The 18,214-nt window shown below is 35.1% G+C and overlaps 1 protein-coding gene across 1 annotated transcript in view; it reads left to right on the top strand.

The window, feature by feature from the left end:
• The window catches only part of ABI3BP (ABI family member 3 binding protein), a gene marked incomplete at both ends in the record, with an annotated part of 155,055 nt that overhangs the window by 97,853 nt on the left and 38,988 nt on the right, over positions 1-18,214 (top strand). Inside the window, 15 exons of the mRNA XM_084276754.1 lie at positions 4,305-4,379; positions 4,938-4,985; positions 5,485-5,559; positions 6,905-6,952; positions 7,644-7,718; positions 8,481-8,555; positions 9,792-9,866; positions 10,478-10,552; positions 11,918-11,992; positions 12,665-12,739; positions 13,224-13,298; positions 14,895-14,969; positions 15,394-15,468; positions 16,559-16,624; positions 16,919-16,993. Coding sequence (XP_084132880.1) covers positions 4,305-4,379; positions 4,938-4,985; positions 5,485-5,559; positions 6,905-6,952; positions 7,644-7,718; positions 8,481-8,555; positions 9,792-9,866; positions 10,478-10,552; positions 11,918-11,992; positions 12,665-12,739; positions 13,224-13,298; positions 14,895-14,969; positions 15,394-15,468; positions 16,559-16,624; positions 16,919-16,993 — 1,062 coding nt within the window. The remainder of the gene's footprint in view (positions 1-4,304; positions 4,380-4,937; positions 4,986-5,484; positions 5,560-6,904; positions 6,953-7,643; positions 7,719-8,480; positions 8,556-9,791; positions 9,867-10,477; positions 10,553-11,917; positions 11,993-12,664; positions 12,740-13,223; positions 13,299-14,894; positions 14,970-15,393; positions 15,469-16,558; positions 16,625-16,918; positions 16,994-18,214) is intronic.

The following is an 18,214-nucleotide window of genomic DNA, read 5'->3' as shown; positions in this document are numbered from 1 at the left end:
TCATGCCCCAACCATTCTATTACTGTTAGCATTAATCTCTCTAAACATACCAATTTTTTCATTTTTCCGGGGAAGTTAATTTTCTACCATGCATCCAATTGCATTGCAGCATTTTATTTCCAGAAATAAAGTGCAAGAATAGCTCTTTATAATGAACCTCCATTGAGTTCTTGTAGATATATCATAAATTTGCACTCTGTTGTGCCTCCAGTACAAAATGCTAGTTCTTCATATGCACCTATGTATTTCTAATTGTGTGATATCAGACTTTTGCAAGCAAACTGTAGAAGTGTTTTATCAGCAAATAGGCAGAACTTAGCCGTTGTAGAGGAGGATCTCAACTGCCTACTGTTTGTACCTTTCTGTACTCTCAATACTGAAGTTAAGATAGAGTAATGTTAGGTAGCTTGATACATTCATGTAGTTGTTCCTTCTACAGTCTTCTGTCCCTTACCAGGACCGCAAAGGTCTCTGAAGGACTTTTAAGCATACATCTTGTGAAGTATAGTCATACCGGAGAACCATGCCTATGAAAATTCTGCTAGATAACTTGGTGCATGTCTATCTTACTATTATCTCTCCTTCAAAGTTGCCTGGCTACTCAGTGCTTAAAACCCAATAATCTGATAAATTTTTAGATAATATCAAGAGTTACTTTTACATCTAAGTCCTATTATAGTGCCTGGGAGTTTTATTTAGAAGCTATGCCTTCAGAAAAGTTAGAGGTAATGAAAGGCATTATATTTCCTCTCAATCTTATTCCCCACTCATCATCATTCTGAGAAATCCATCTCCCAGATTAACCTTTTCTTTTTGTCTAGCAAAGTCTACATGAAATGTGCATTATGCATCCACTAAAGAATTTATTTTTTCTTAAATGGGCTGAGAAGAAGTCAATACCAAAGACTTTCAGAATATCTTTAGGATTGGGACCAGGATGGCATTTTTGTATTTTATATTTAAAAAAACCCAAAGAAATTAGAAAGGGAAAAACAGATATGAGTTATTTAAGATTCATCAGAAAAACATGGTGTAATGAATAGCCCTAGGTTAGTTCTGGAAAAATGTGCAAAGTACCTAACATATAGGTTAGTATGCTGCTTATTGGCTTTCCTTGCTTGGATTTAGAGCAAAGTATACTGCTAAGGCACAGATACGTTATGCAGTACTCAGTGCTGCCAAATGTAGAAAAGTAGTCTCTAGCTGTTAAATAAGAATTCCCTGCTGATCTTTGTCATGACAGAGCAGTACTTCCACATATGGCAGTTCAGAAAAGAACTTGGCAAAGAACAAAGAGGTCCTACTTAGTGAATGATTTTTCCACAGTTGCTTCTGTGTATTCTCATTCTTCACCTTTTGACCCCAGCTAGTGCCAGAGCCTTGTGGTTGGGAGCAAGAACTGGTTGTGCTGTTGGGTTCATTATTTATTCATTTTTATTACTCTTTTTAAAGTCTTGTTCTGTCACATCATGTGAGCCACTTCATGCGTTATCATTTCGAATGACTTGGCTTTAAAGGGGATTTTTTTGAGGAGACAGTTACCTACCCATCAAATCTTATTTGAGATACCATTCCCAGAGAATATGGGAAAAAATCACAATTGCTACCTGTCAGAGGCTTTTTTCAACTTTTCAATTCCCAGGAAAGCTTCTCTTTCCAAACATGAAGTCTTTTTTTTTTATCCAGAATAGCATGTTACAATGCTGGGCAATTATTACGTCCTTTCACAGAATCACAGTGTGGTTCAGGTTGGAAGAGACCTCTGGAGGTCATCTGCTCCAACTGTTGCAGTTTTGCATAGCCCTCAGCTCAAGAAGGGCTACCAGACCATGTCCAGACATATTTTTAATATCTCCAGAGACTGAGACTCCACTACCTCTCTGCTAACCTGTTTACTTAAGTGCCCAGAGTACTTGTCCTGAACATTTTGGAGTATTTTGCTTTCTTAGAGTAGTGCAATAGTATCAGATACATCAAATATTAACTACAAAAAATGCTAGTAAATAAATATGGGAAGATTTAAAATTCTGAATTATATGTGTCAGCTCACTAAATAAAACCCCCTCATCACAAACCTTCATGAGAAGAAATAGAGACTTGTAAATTAATAATGTCATTTCCCAGACTGCAATTCTTCATTGCTGAATGTGAATGTGATTCTTATACGGGACACCATTTACTTGCAGCATAAAAACAATAGAAGGGAAGTTGTGTGGTTTTTTCCCAGTATCTGCCAAAATCACAATCCATGTATTTATCCATGTATTTGAAGTCCAAATCATCTGACTGAAACACCTCCAGCTAAATCTGATGGGCACTTATTTTAGAAATGTGTACTTTGAAGATCGTATACTTGCTATCAGTGCAGAAAACAACAAAGTGAAAAACTTTAATTTCTTTTTCCTGGAGGATGAGGGAAGTTGTTTGTTATTTTGGGATATTATATTTATTATTATACATATATATATATGTATGTTATTATTTATACAAAGAGAAACCAAATTGCTTCAGAAAGCAATTCACATACTAAAAAGGAATTTAATTTTTTTTGGAATATATAGTGGGTTTTCTTTTTCTTTTTTCAAAGGCAATCTGAAAACATAAATGTTTTCTAGAAAAATATTTTTAATTTGAATTCTGAAGGTAACTGATGAGCTTCAATAACGACAAAGTCATTGGAAAACAGGGATATGTAGTGAGCATGTGAGAAAGAGTAGTAACTTAGTAAATTAGTTCAAGTTTTCTATACAGTATCTGGCCATTGTCAACAGAATTTAATCCTGGTTGTTTTGCCTTTTTTACTCTTTTGCTGCAATGTTAATTCTAGGCTATATTTAATACATTATGAACTTTAATAGAAGTGTAAGAAATAAGGTCATACAAAAAGCATCCATTGCAAATGAGATTTTATAGTTTTATTTATTGTAAATCACATTTTTAAATAGGCAGATGTATAAGAGTTTGGGAGGTAAGTTACTGTGGGTTCTAGAAAAGGTTCTGTCTTTAGGTGCATATGTTTGCATGTTATCTGTTATTTTAGTTGTTAGTAAAGTAATTAGTTGTTACTGCCTTGAGAGGAGAGAATTTATCAATTAATACTATTTTAAGATATTTGCCAGGAAATTTTGATACATTCTGCCATTTCAGAATTTAGGATTGTGATTTTTTTTTTTCTCCTCATTTTTCCCCCCAATTTGACATAGTTTTTGAGGAGGAAATTGACATGACATATTGGTTTTGTGATGCAGATTACAAGAGGGTATAATGAGAAAAACTAAGAAGCTTTATCAAAATAAGTTTTTTCAGGTAATTATGTATCTGTACAAATAGCAGCCTTTAATCCTCTGCTTGACTGCTCACCTTAGAAGAAGAATTCAACTCTTTTGTCATGGTCAGTATGCAACATTCATGAAGTAGCAGACTTCACTTTGGGGATACCTGGCCTTTCTTCTGTATCAAGAGTCTCTTGCTATCTCCCAGTTGAATTGTGTGATCTCTTTCCCTTGCTTGTTGTAGGAATTCATGATTTCTATTAATATATTTTTGCCTCCATTGCCATCAAGTTTGTGCAATTATAGTTTCCATATTGAACTTGCTTTATTAGGAAGTTTAATTGTCCACGGGTTTTAAAAGTAAAAACTCGAAGATCCTCATTACTGTGGTGTAGTATTAGGACCTTCTTTTACACTTATCATTGGAGTAACTTAAAGGGGTTTTTTTTGACTATGTTCCATATTTACCCTGTCACACCACTTCTGCTGCAGTCTTGGAACCTATAACACTTAGAATTGAACCACCAATGTCAACAATAGGTAATGATATTTCCTTGGCAGGCTGTGGTGTTTGTTTTTTTCATCACAGAAATCATCACTGAAGTTAATCACTTTATGCCATATAATTGTTTCATTAAATTTAACTTTTCTTCTAGGTAATTCTCTTGTTTGGTATCTTGGTTGGGCACATTTCTCTCTTCACAATTGGAACGTCTCCTATTTTTTCATTTTTAAGAAAATTATGCTGGCAGGTCTGAATCACCGTTCTCAAAATTATGTTTCTCTAGGCTTGTCCCAGCTTTTTATTTTAAAAATAAAACCTGAGCTTCAAAAATTATTAATTCCACTCTCTTGCTTAGGTTATTCGAAACCCATGGATAGTATTACCTGACTTTCTTTCCTACTTCCTATAAAAATACTTTTTTTCCTCTGTTGCAGGTGTGAGATTTCTCTGTTTGTGTGTTCAACTTGATATCAAAGGCTAATTGCTGTGCAATTTAACCAACTTACTACCCACATTTTCTCTTACAGCTAGAAAGCAGACTCACCATATACCTTCTAAACCTAAAACTTCACCCAAACCTCATATCCCACAGGGCAAAGATGGTAAACTGCTTTGTGTAATTATTTCTAATACAGTTTAAATTGTATTTAAATGTATTTCTGAGCAGCTATTAGTTATCTGAGCCAATTAAAATGTAATGGGGTTCTGTTCTGCTGTGTGTTCAGAGATTTATTTGCCATTTTCAGTAGTAACATTTGATAGGTAGCCCATGGCAGCAGGATGAGAATAGTGTTGTTAAACTCAGATTACAGTGGTAACTAAGGCAAATATCCAGTAATTAAGTATGTATTATGGCTACTTAGGTGGTACGACTCTTCCACACATTACTTTGCACTGTTAGAATAAATACATTTCCCTTTTAAGTCAAAATTATTTTCTGCATGAACAAGTAAATTGCCCAGTGCATAGTTCCTATTTATTTATAAATATTTAATAGCATTAATGATCATTTATGCCATATTCAAAAATACTGAGTTTTTATACTACATCATTAAATGTGAGTGCAGTTAAATTCAGTAGTAGACAGAAAAAAAATGGGTCTCTGTCCTCTGGTTCTGTTCAATTTTCATAATAGCTTTTATATTTTGTTTCTGATACAGTCTTGGAATCTGTAACACTTAGAACTGATCAACTAAAACCAACAATAGGTAACAGTTTTACCTACGGGGATCGTCGCATTTAGCTTTTTGTCTCAGTCTACAGCAAACATCACAAATACATCTTCATCGTACTCCACTTCATGTTTTTCTACTGTTAAATGTAATTCTTCTGCAAGTCGTTTTTGTGATTTTACACTAACAATTCATAATCATCTTGTTTGTTTTTTCACATGTGAGTGTGTTCTGTAAAGTGGATGGAAGCATCACAATCTACATTTGACTATGTGTCTCTGTACTCAGTTTCTGTGATGTGCTGCTTCATCTCCTGTATTAGTCCATCCATACAGGCCTTGCTTTATGTTATCCTGTTACAGAGGTTCTCCATCTGCACTATTTCTTTGTGTACCAGACATTTATATTTCTCCATTACTCATACAAGCTTTTTGTGTTTCCAGGGTGTCCCAAAGGCATGTGTTCTTTTTAATAGTATGCCTTCTATCAGTCTCAGTTCTTGAGAGATTTTAACAGTTCCTTTATTTTTTTCCAGTTCCAAAAGAAACACAGCGTATTCCCTCTAAACCTAGAACATCACCAAGCTCAGAGGTACCACAAACCAAACCTGGTAAGTATATTGTTTCTTTACCTTGTCATGTTGATATGTATGTCTTAGGAGTTCTACTGTGATCAGTAAAGCTTCAGATTTATATGTATTCCTTGGGCATATATGTTGGAGCATTTGTTGATGGATAAAATGCAGTATCACGTGACATGACTCTGAATTCATAAGTAACCTGGTAAGTTTAAAATCTCTTCAGTTCTTTTCAAAATTTTCTCTCTGCAGCAATAGGTGTTTTCTGTGCAGTTGCCAATGAACAGTCTTTTCTGTGCACATTTGCTGAGGTTTTGAGAAAGTGAAGGTCAACAGAAGGGAGATGACTGCGAAGGCAAAGGGTTTTCTCCTTTATTTCTCAAATTGTGTACTTTTTTTTTCTTTCCCAGACACAATTATTCGTTTATACTTTTCAGTTCAATCTTGCACAGCTCTTACGTTGTTCAGAGACTTAACAATGTGTAAGATTTTCTATAATGTTGTTTTCATAGCTTGGTATTAGAGCAGTATGCAACTCTGAACTAATTAAGGATGGAGGAAGAAAGTTACACAACTCACACTAGCAATTGCATGTGGTGGGTTAATCTTGGCCAGTAACTATGCAGATACTTGCTCATTGTACCCTGCAATGGGTTGGGGGAGAGAATCAGAAGAGCAAGAGAGAGGCAAAAAGGTAATGCTTCAAGATAACAACACTTTAGCAAGGAAAGTTTAAAAAGAGGTGAAAAAAAGCAAGTCATACGGAGGCAACCACTTATCACATCCCACTAGCAGACCAGTGACAGTCTAGAACCCGTGGGTGCTTTCGAAAGATTCCCCCATAGTTTTGCTGGTAAGCATGACAGTATACGAGGTGGAATATCCCTTTGGTCAATTTGGTTCAGCTGTCTCAAACTGTGTCACTCCAACACCTTCCCCACCCCTGGCCTACTTGCTTGGGGGCAGAGTGAAAAACACTCTAAATCTACAAATCTAAAAGAGAGTGCCACAGAGGCTGCTAAGGTTCCTTTTTTATTTGTAGGTTTCTTTTATACATATATTTACACACACAAGTTTGCCCCTGTTTTTTGAATCAAAATCTTTAAATAAGCAAGGAAAATGTACAAAGTTAAAGATTAAAAACCACCAAGGATTTCTTTGTGGCTTATTACAAAAGCTCCAAAGTGGTTCTGTGTTAGAGCTATTGCCTTAAACTGGGGGCAATTGCAAGTGGCCCGATACTCTGACATAGTTGTATTGAGTTTCAAGGAGTGACCATCTGTTAGTGGCTGTAGCAGGTGGTGTGATCATTGTGGAGGTAGTAATGTTTTGATTCTTCTTGGTGATACTTGTTTTGGTTTTTATCTCACTAATGCAGTCCTGGAACCAATTATGTTTAGAACTGAGAAGCCAAAGTCAACAGTAGGTAATGATCCTTTCTTACTTAAAAAGTCACGTTGTCTTTCCTCCTCAACACAAACCATTATGAGCAGACCTGCAAAAATTTGTCACCTTTCTTAGTATGTGCCTAAATAATTTGACAGTCAGGATTCTGTCTTTTATTTTCTACAAAAAAAAAATGCATGCTGCAAGTTTCCTTTTCTCTGCTTCCCTTCCCCTCCAGTTTAAGTAAATGAAAGTCAATCCTTCATAGAAGTCTGAAGAATAATTCTGTTTCACTCAAACCTCAATTCTCCTGTCAGAACAGACTCAATTGGGTGATCTTTTAGGTCATATGATTCCTTGAGGCAGATCAATTTGAGTAAGGGAATTTTATCACTTAAATCTGGTACTGTAAATCATTCCAGTACAACCTCCATTACAGAGCAGTGGTGGTTTATATTTTAAATTACTTATTTTGTTTTCATTTTCTCAAGTCCTCTTCTTAAGTAGAACAAATAATTCTCTCACATGCTTAGTTGATGATGCTTCACAGAAGAATATTCCTTTTCTCTGTAACCTGATTTGGTTCAAAAAAACCCTTCTGTTTTGCATTACTTCCATAGAATACCTTTGACTGAAATCTTTGCTCGGTTTTTGTTGACTGTTATGGGCGGCAGTGGACACTGATATCTCTGAAAATTTTAGCACAGTGTAACACAGATTCTTTCTTTCAGCTCCTAAAGATACCCGTCCTAGGCCTTCCAAACCTAAAACCTCATCCAGTCCACATGTTCCTCCAACTAGACCAAGTAAGCTTAATTTGCCCTTTGTACATGCAAGTTTTAACAGTTAGAAAATGTTCAAAATCTATGAGTAAAATAAATGATTATTGAATAGGTTGTTTTACTGTCATCATCAAATTTTGCTATATAGCTGTCAAGGAACAAGCTAATCAAGGAAATATTTATACATGTCAGTAACTTGTATATTGGTAGGGATGTGAGGGCTAACATTCATCTTGAATCCTTGCACACAGTAAATTTTGTGTCTTAATTTCTATAGAATGTGACAGAGGTATTTTTATTTTCTAATTACTCATTTACAAGTGTAAAATTACAGTACTATCGTTCTGCAGTAGTTCTGTCCATTTGGAAATTAGCAATATTTTTTTTTTGTTTCTTCTGCTTTTACTGCTTTGCTGGAGATTTTTTTTTTTTTAAAATGCAAAGTTGATTTAAATGAGCAGCAGATTTTTGGAATATGAAACACTTGAGAAGCACAACTGGGGGATGGTTAGAACTACAGCAGTTTATTCTATAGAAAGCTCTGTTTGATAGAGCTGAGAAGAGAATTAATCCACGACTTCACGGTTACAGTTACTGCCTTTAGCCTCTGCACTAATGTACTATTTATTGAATTGCCAAGGAGACCTCTCTCGATGTTTTCAAATGGAAGAAATGCTTCCTAAAAAAATTCTTTGCAGAAAATGAATCTTGTGTCAGGAAAATCAAGAGACTTATGTTGAATCATCAGCCTCAAAAACATGTTCAAAAGTTTGCTCATTTTCATAGGTCCAAAAGAAAGCCGTCGAGTCTCTTCCAAGCCCAGACCATCACCAAGTCCAGATGTACCACACACAAAATTCGGTAAATACATTGTTGTTTTTCTGTGCTTGAATATTCAGGGTTTCTTTTGGATTGTCTTTCTTCAATTAATCCCGTGTTGATTAACATCTCTTCATATTACAAACAAATGGATTCTCTAATGATCATGAAATTCATGTTTAAGGGAAGATAGAGCTGATTTGTGTTTTTAATGGATGAGTTTTGATGAGTTGTATATGCTTTTCAGCCACATGACAGATGTCACTGATGAATAATCTGCATAGCAGGGTAGAAAACATATAAACATTGTAAGAATGTTCTTGGAATAAATTGCATCTCTTCTGTGCCTATCAAAAGATCCTTAGAGAAAAACATTTGAGGACTTTCATGTACGAGACTAAATATCTGTAACTCAAACAGTTTGTGCGCGCTGGTAATGGAATCTGACACTTAAGAGTATACTTAATAGAATTTACATACCAGTGAACTGCCAAACTCTCTGTAAATCATGATGGTTCTGAAAGCATCAGCTGAACCTTCCTTTCAAGTGAGTGTATAATTAGTAATTCCATTAATATATATTTTTTTAAAAAAACCACAAATATAAATGTGTTCCAATTTCAAAAGAAATCAGTCATGTAAAAGGGAGTGTTTTTACCCTTTTGCTTGTACTTCTAACTAATTCTGTGTACGTTCTCGTTTTTATGAAGTTTTGGCACATTTACAGTTGAACAACCAAGGACAGCAACAGGTAAAGATGTTACCATGAGCTGGTCATTATTTTTTCCTTGCTGCACCTTGGACCAAAGACTATATATATCATTAGTCTGTTTTTCACATCATCTGTTTGTGGTTTTGATTTGTTTTCTTTTCTACTTACTGAACTTAATTCTACTCTGTTCCAGGTATTGAAAGATTCCTGGCTCTTTTGTTGTCTTCACAGAAAATTTCTTTCACTCTCACTTGTAGGACACAAGCATGCCATGGGTACTGCAGTTCTGAGCTCTGAAATACAGATGGAAACGTCTGCTTTAATTGCCAGTTTTCTTTCGGGTTTTGTTGCTTGACTCCAGATTTTGCTTACTCGATCAATTTTCCAGCCATGTTTTCATTCATGATTTTCTTTTCTCTTTAAATTCCTGTGTCTATCTGACACTCAATTTTTAGTCTCTCATGTAAGGAACTTGTTTTGCTTTGCAAGTATGAGGCATGCAGTGCCTGTGCAATAAACCTAATTTCTAAAGAGTATGAACCCTGAAAACAGGTCTTTTCTTTCAGCTCCTAAAGAACCACAACATATTCCCTTTAAATCTAAAGCATCTCCCATCCCAGATGTTCCACACAGCAAACCCGGTAAATTATCTGGTGTTCTGTTAAAGTGCAGTTGATCGTTGAGCAACTGCTTTCAGGGTGGGCAGTGGGGGGACTTGTCAACAGTACTTTTGCTGTTACCTGGGTATCATTCTAGCTTAAGAAAACTCTGCAGTGCTATAACTAAGTTTTTATCATTAAATCAATGATAAAAAGTTATTCACAGCTTGTATCTGAGCAAACACACTTCATTTGCTTGTACCATGTTTTTAAGGCTTTAAAACTCTTAGGAAAGAAGTCTCTTAAAGCTGTTGTAATGCTTTTCCTTTGTGCACATATCTTCATCCAGATTAGACTGAGGATTCCCTTCAATTTTATTTTGATAGGAGACTCCCCATTGTATCATAAATCAGTGTTTTCACTGATCAGCTGAAGGGTCATTAACTGTTATTCTTTAAGTATCTAGATGTTAAAACCAAAAGATTTAACTCTGTAAACCAGAAATCTATGAGGGTCAATGCCCATTGCTGTTTTAAAAAATTCCCTTCCTGGTATAAATTGTGTAGTGCTGCAAGATTTTTTTTAAAGGAGGTGGGAGGGAAAAGGAGAGTATTTTCATTATCCTGAGAATTTATCAACATTTTTTCCAACAGAAATCATTCCAACCTCCCGTGAACCAGATACTACTATGATTCCTCATATTCCTGAAAGAACAAAGGCAACATTGGGTAATCATATGTATTTCTTAAATAATTACTCTATTTTCCATTCATGATAGAGAAGATATTCTTAGAAGAGAGTTCATTACATGATGTGAAAAAAATAATAATAATGTTTTTCCTCTGCTTCTAGATACTTGCTTGCCCTTTGGTCTTGATAAGGGTAATAATGCATGAGCTTATTTACTTTTGAAGGTCCTTTTCCTCACATTCTAGTCTTTCAAGTCAGGATGATGCGATTCCTTCAGATGTTATATATTTTCCAGTAAATGTGGACTTTTGCTGTCATCCTAAAATCCTCTTTTGCTTCACTCCTCACGCTATATTTTTACAGAGGAAAATAGCAAGTAAATCATCAACTATCACCTATAGCATAACATGTACCAAAACAGACCAGCCGTGTGAGCCCGCAAACCAAATGCTACCTAAAGCCATTTGCTCTGCTAACTTCTAGTCATCTATGCTGGGAGAAGCTGTTTAAATATGTGAAACATTAGCAGAAAATTCTTTCTTCTTAACTTATATGGCAGAGGTGGATCAAATAATGTTCAATGAATCCAAGCAGTACTGGGCAGCAGAAGTATTGCTTCAACAATCTTTGTTAATAATCAGTTCTCTGTCCTGAATTTCAGAGACGGACATTGACCATAATTTTCTGAGAATGAAATAGTATCATTGGTGAAGTATTAACAACCATTGAATAATCTTCAAACTCTGTTTTTTTCTTTTTGAGGAATAGGAAATGAAAAATACTTTTCCTCTTGTTTCTATTTATATATATATTCCCCTATGCATTGATAATTCAGGTTAGTATTCATTTGATATCCCTTTGTATAGCTTTATGAAGTTTATGTGCCCAGTCATACACATCTGGGCAATATTCATATGCAGGAAATGGTTCTTCAGAGTAAAGGGGACATAGAATGCATGTGCTAAGGCAGATGTTTTGAGGACCTCTCCATGGGCTAGCAAGTGCTAAGAAAACCTTTTCCAGTAATTGATTCCTACATAGCAAGGGTCCACTGAAAAATATATCCTGTCCTCAAGGATACTCATGTATGGTTGATGTGGAAGATGTAAGCTATTACTGTCTCTCTTTGTCTCATTATTTTACTGTATGCTGCTCATGACTACAGCCTACACTGCTTCATCCAAAGCTACAAACCTGTATATAACTCAAGGAAACCCTGTTTGTATCAGCAGCCACCTAATTTCTTTTCCTTTCTTTGCAGGAATTCCAACTGATTGATTTTTCAGCTTTATCCTTACATAATTTGCCTTATTACAGATCAGACCATACTTATGTTCCCTGTGTACTATGAAGCAGTGTGTTTTTTCAATCATTGTTCCGGGTCCTGTTTGTTTTTATTTCAGCTCCAACTGAAAAACAGTTCATTCGTACCAAACCAAAACCATCTGAAAAGCCAAGAGTGCTGCACACCAAACCTGGTAAAGGAGTCATTCTTTTTGTTTTGTGTGTTTGTGTTTAATCATTCTTCCTCATAGCCTTGGGTCTTGCACTTTTTTAATGGAATTATTCACAGCTGCTTTTGTGCTGAAACAAATACATTATACTTAAGTCAGTCAATCCAAAATATGCCAGAGCTACACTGAAAATACTAGTAGGATTTGTAGTATAGCATCAAAAATGTTTTTCCACCTTCCTATTATGTATAGCAAATGATGACTAAAATGTAGTCTTGAGTGTGTTGGCAAATTTCTGTGCATTTAAATAGACTGAGTTCTCTCTGATTACTTCCTGGCCATCAGAGATGCTTCTTTGTGAGCACTTTTTAAAAATCATAAAATGCAAAAGAACTCCTTTCAATGTGCTTGTACAGTTGGCAACTGACATTTTGTGCTGTACTGAAACAAAAGTAGTCTTAAAAATATTTACAGGGGGCTGTGTCTTCCCATTTTTGTTAAAGGAGGAATGTATAGAAGTTAATAGAAAGATAATGGTATCTTTCAGCAGTTGATTTTTAAGATATTCTGCTACTTTTTAGTTTAGGGCATTGTGAAAGTTTTGCAAATAGGGCAAATGCTACTTTTTCTTTTCTTTTTTTTTCTATTATATTACAGTTTAATATTCTAAGATTCTTCACATTTTCTCCTTAACAGCAATACATCAGACAACTCCACAACCAATTATTACAAAATCTTCTACTACTACTGAGCATTCAAGGGCAACAATGGGTAAATAAGTTTCCTTAAAGTTAAGATGCAGGTATTTTTAAATTTTCAATGGAGAGATTTCTAGGGAACGTGCTCTGGTGTGCTATTTTGTATAACATCATTCCACTATCCCTCATTCTGCTTACACATATGAATGTTTTTTAATACAGATCAGTCTCACTTCTACCCTAGAAGTAAAGCAGAAGTAGCCTACAGCTCACGTCTGACCAGAAGCCTCTGTTTGTCAGATCTCCAACCAAATTCAGTGGTCTGATTTTTCTTTTAGAGAAAGAATTTTAGCCACTAACCTAACGTATCCTACAGCACAATGCTAGAACTTTTCTGTGTTTGGGATAGTCATTTTATTTCAGGTTCCAGAAAGCCATGGAATTGTTGCTGTCTTTTTTTTTCAGGCATTTGAGGCATGCATTTTCTGTGGGCTAAATATGGCATTGAATCCTGACTCTTGAAGAATACAATAATAATCTTTTTTCTTTTCTTTCAGCTCCAAAAGAAACACTCCTCATTCCTTCCAAACCCAAAACATCTGTCGGGCCAGAAGTACCACAGACTCAACCCGGTAATTTAAAGTTTGTAACTTGAAAATGTTTTGTGGTACTGCCTTAGTTACACTTTCTGCTGTCATTCCATGCTGCAGTCATGTGACATGCATGATATGTAGACAGAAATTAGTATCATTGTTTGACTTAGAGTATGTTAATGGTTTCTCAGAGAATGGTCAACAATTGCATCAATTTCCATGGAGAGCAGAAGTTAAGATGGTTGGAGTTTTTTAACAATTTTGTTGAGTAGGTGGGTAGTAACCATAAAAAACATGAGAAAATTAGTAATTTTTTTATAAAAACATACTGCTGTAGCCAGGTTCAATACGTTTCATTTTCTATGGGGTGATTTTATTGTCCCAAATGCATTCACTTAGATTTATGAAGTACTTTTTAACCTCAGGTTACAGAATCTCAGTCCAAGATAGTAGATGCTAAGACTGTAGGTACCTTCTTCCTATCAGTGGTTTTTGCAGTAACTACAGTAGATTTTAGGATGCATAGTTATAGTGAAGGATGATCATATCTCAACTTTACCCTGGATATGGACTATTTCCATAAAAATTACTAGGTAGGAAGGTTACAGGACAAAAAAAATATTGTTGGGGGAGGAGTGACAACATGATTATAAGAAAGAGCAGATCTTAATCTTTCTTACTGTCGGATCTGGCCTCAAACTGACAATATTTTAGTTTTAAGCAAATAAATTAATTGTTTTATCACCCCTTTTTTCCCTGGGACTTCTAGCCCTTTATATGTTGCCAAAAACATTCAAGCAGAGACCATATTCAAGAACTGTACATATATATATTACTACAAAAATCAAACTGAACAGGCCAGGAAACAGATTTATTTTCTAAAGACCTTATTTTAAAATTTAAAAGGCTTTCTGTTAGTAACCAAGTAGATTCTAAGTCTCAGTTGAACAAAAGCTATTTCCAATCATGTCATAGTTAATGAGTGCCGTGTTTTGGTATCACTGCAAAGTTAGTTTTAGGGAAAGAATTGTAGAAAACAGAATTTATAGGTTTATTTTAAATCATTACAATGATGTATATGAAAAATTAACTACTGTTGTTAACAAAGATGTTAAAAACAAATAGCACTATTTAGCAACTGCCCTTTATGCTGTTAAATAGGTTACTTCCTAGCTTCCATATTTTAACCTTATTTCTGAAAGACATTTGTGTGCCTCTGACTGTCAGTCTATCTTTCTCATCCAGTCACTCCTGTATTTTTCACTAAATTTAAACAAATTTGAGTGAGGGAAAACTGTCTGAAAGATAAAAACATTACTACTAGCTTTTAGACATTTTTTAGGGAAGTGCAAATTAAGGTACCCCGTGTGAGAAAGACCGAAGACTGCCAGAACTCCACCTTTAGGGCATTTGTTCTGAAATCCGTGGGGCCCCAGCAGAATAGTTGCACTGTCTGGCTGTCAGCATGAAAATACATCCAGACTAACAGGAACACATTTCTGTCTCAAGCCTGTTAAAATTGTCTTAGCAGATGTGTAGACAGGTTTTTAGGAAACAAAGGACACAGATCCTTAATGCAACCCAACTTCTTTAATTTGACTTTCTCACAGAACAATGTTTTTTTCTTTCTTGTAGCTCCAAGGGCAACACACCTGGGATCAATTAACCTTATAACAGTTCATGTTGTTGATGGGTCCAAAATGACTTTGGGTAATAAGAATGTGATGTCAGTTAATTTCTCATAAATCTTTACTTCCTCTGCTTTTGCTATATGGCTAAACTTACACTTTAATCAACACAAATACCTTAATATATCTTCGTCACGTTCATTTGTTAGTCACATTCCAGTGCATGTACAAAATATTGCTGGTTTTAATTTTCCAGCCATTTTTTTCTTTCATGCAATTCTTTCTAGAAGTACTTCATTTACAAAGCTGAGGAGTCATATAAAGAGGCGTTACCTGACAATCTTCTTTTTTCCAACTTACTAATCATATGTACCTTCTTAGCCTTCAGAAGTCTTTTCTCTGTATAAAAGCATGGCCTTCAGGCAGGTTCCTATCCTAGCACGGCATCTTTGTGGTCTATACAAGGACAATTTGCATTCGATAATCAATAATATCTCTGTTTTCAGTTCCCAATGAAACATACCAGATTTCACCCAAGCCCAAAACTGGTTTAGCAACTGAAATTCCACGGTTCAAAACAGGTAATTTTTAGGATTTTCTTAAGTTGTTTTACTGAAAGTCTGTAGATCTTAAGTAAAAATAGTATGGTTTAAGGCTTAATGGTTTATTCAATATTACTTTAAAAACTGCTTCAAATACATGACATGAAAGTTTGGGGTTTTTTTGCCTTATTGAATGTTTTTTGTTCATTGCCCTGAAAATCAAGGTTTAATCTGAATTGCCTCAAAGATGATGTGAAGCTTTTAAACAGTATATTAGGGCTGCATATTGTACACTCAGTTGTATAGTGTTATAAACATAAATGTAACTGAAATCTAAATCTGCAAAACTTTTCCCAAATATAAATGTCAATATGATTAATATGTTCTTACCTGCATAAGTATTTTCTCCCACACTTCTGTCAGGCTGGATTAAGTGTTGTGAACAGAATGGCTATTAGATTCAAACGTCAAATAGCTAGCTCTATTTATTAAAAAATTTGAGTTACAGAGGTCAATAATTTGGCATGAGATGACAGTGCTCATGCTTTCAGTGTTATCCACACAGATTCTGTATCAACTAAAATATCAAAGTTATTTAGCAAGTGAAAGGCAACACTGAGAAAAGGTTGAAGGCTTCTGATTTTAACCTCGATGATGACATTATGCTTCAGCAGCCCTACACAGTATCTGAACTGAATCTTCCAGTTGTTTTCTCATCAATAGTTTAATGTTTCATGTTTTTATCTGAATATTTGATTGGGTGCAGGGAGGGGGGTCAGTTTGGTGTTTTATTTTGAGGTTTTTTGTTTGTTTGTTTTTTACAGAACCTAATTATATGTCTTAAGGCCATGGATATCTTGCAGAGCTAACTCTGTATCCATATACAGTTGGGTAACTGGCTGTAAATATTTTATATCTTTTCCTAAACTTAAACATGAATGTAACTGGTCAGACTGCATGATGGGAGTCATCTGACCACTAAAGAAACTAGCATTTTCAGCGTGCATTTTGGATTGGAACTCATTTTGCTGTATCGCATTGGTGCATGGACCTTTTTTCTGGCAAATTGCACTGCACTATTGATGCTCCTTTTACACATAGCATTTAAACTGAACCTTATTTCTTTTAGCACCTCCTAAAACACGTCTCACTTCTGCAAGACCAAAGCCATCTGATAAATCACAGACCAGACCTGGTAATCATTGTTTATTCAATTTGGGATGGGGAGGAGATTAGTTAGTTAATTAACTTCACGTATTCTCAGTGGAATTCTAAGATTTGCTGTGGAAAAAGGCTATTTTTCTATACCTAATCTGTATAAGGTAAGGTATTCCCAAATCAGAAAAAAAAAGAAACCAAAACTGTGTGTACCATCACAGCAAGTGTTACTTATTCTTCTCTAATATGTAATTTTCATCACATAAGTGTCTGTTGGGTCTTTGTCACATGGAACTTTTTTTTTTCTTCTTCTTTTTAAACTCTCTCACAGCTCTTAGTAAAACCACACTAGCACCAGCTAGAACAAAAGCACCTGGACTGCCAAAGTGGATTGTGCCAACAACAGGTAGAGTTGCAGTTTTGTTTTGTTTTTTTTTTAACTTACCAGTAAAAGATAGGACTGTGACTTTCTAAAATCATCTTGAGTCTCGCAAAGTGTGTCATTGTATTTGATTATAGAAGTTAATTCCTCAGACTACTGTATATAATTGCTGCTACTTGTTGAGTTACATAGTTCCTGAGTGTCAGTGTGAAATCATATAAACAGTCAATGTACACTTACAGGTAGATTATTATGTGGCTACTCTTTACTGATGTTTTCTAGATGATTGGTCCAGAATAATGACTGGAAAACACTTTCAAAAACGGGTTACCCAGTTAAGTCCAAGGCTTGGTAAGAAAGGGTTAAAGCCAGATGTGTTCCTAGCTACTAGATAATGCACACAGTATTCACATTGGAGCTACTCATAGTCAGACTATGTAGAATTCAGATTATGCAGTATTCAGGCTAGAATACTTAAGCACCAAGAAAGTTCCAAGTTGAAGATAGAGGAGTGTGAAAACTGTCACTTCAATTTACACATCCTTGCATACTCATACCAATACCATACACCCCTAACCATAAAGATTTCTTCAAAATGCTCACTTTGTTTGGAGAAAAATAATTTATCCTTTTTTGAATGTACTTCATTTTTTCATCCAATCAAAATAAGGTTGTCAATGCCAATTCATAATTAATCAAGCATTAATTTATTACGTGAATACTAATGTTAGGTTTTTCCTAATACACCTATTGCTTAATTAAATAAAGACTTTTGGGATTCTTCATCAGTAGTGCAAGTTTAAAATAATAAGTAATATAAATAATAAATAATACACATATTCGAACTTCTACCTATTCACCCACTGCTACTGTCCCATACTAATTCCCTTTGCTACCTTGGCTAGGATAACCTGAGTAATATAGTATCTACTTTACACGTTCCTTTTTCTGTCTGTGCAATGTTTCTCTGTACTGGGATTTCCAAAGCATCTTTGGCAATTTAATACCTGTTGTTGACCTTAGTATGATTTGAGCTGCTCATTCCTGTACATAATTTTGAAGAGCCCAACATGTTTTTAGAGATGGCAAAACCTCAGAAGAGATGATTGTATATTTAAATTGAATTAAAAATAGCCTGTTTAGAACATTATGTGCTCTTCTGTATTACATACAGAGTGTATGCCTTGGTTGCAGGTATGTGTTCTTTGACCTTTTGTAGTCCTTCTGGTAAATGAAATAAACCCA

Source organism: Gallinula chloropus (assembly GCF_964237585.1).
Source record: "Gallinula chloropus genome assembly, chromosome: 1".
NCBI classification, from domain to species: Eukaryota; Metazoa; Chordata; class Aves; order Gruiformes; family Rallidae; genus Gallinula; species Gallinula chloropus.
Note: the sequence above shows the minus strand (reverse complement) of the source record. Positions and strands in the feature narration are given on the sequence as shown.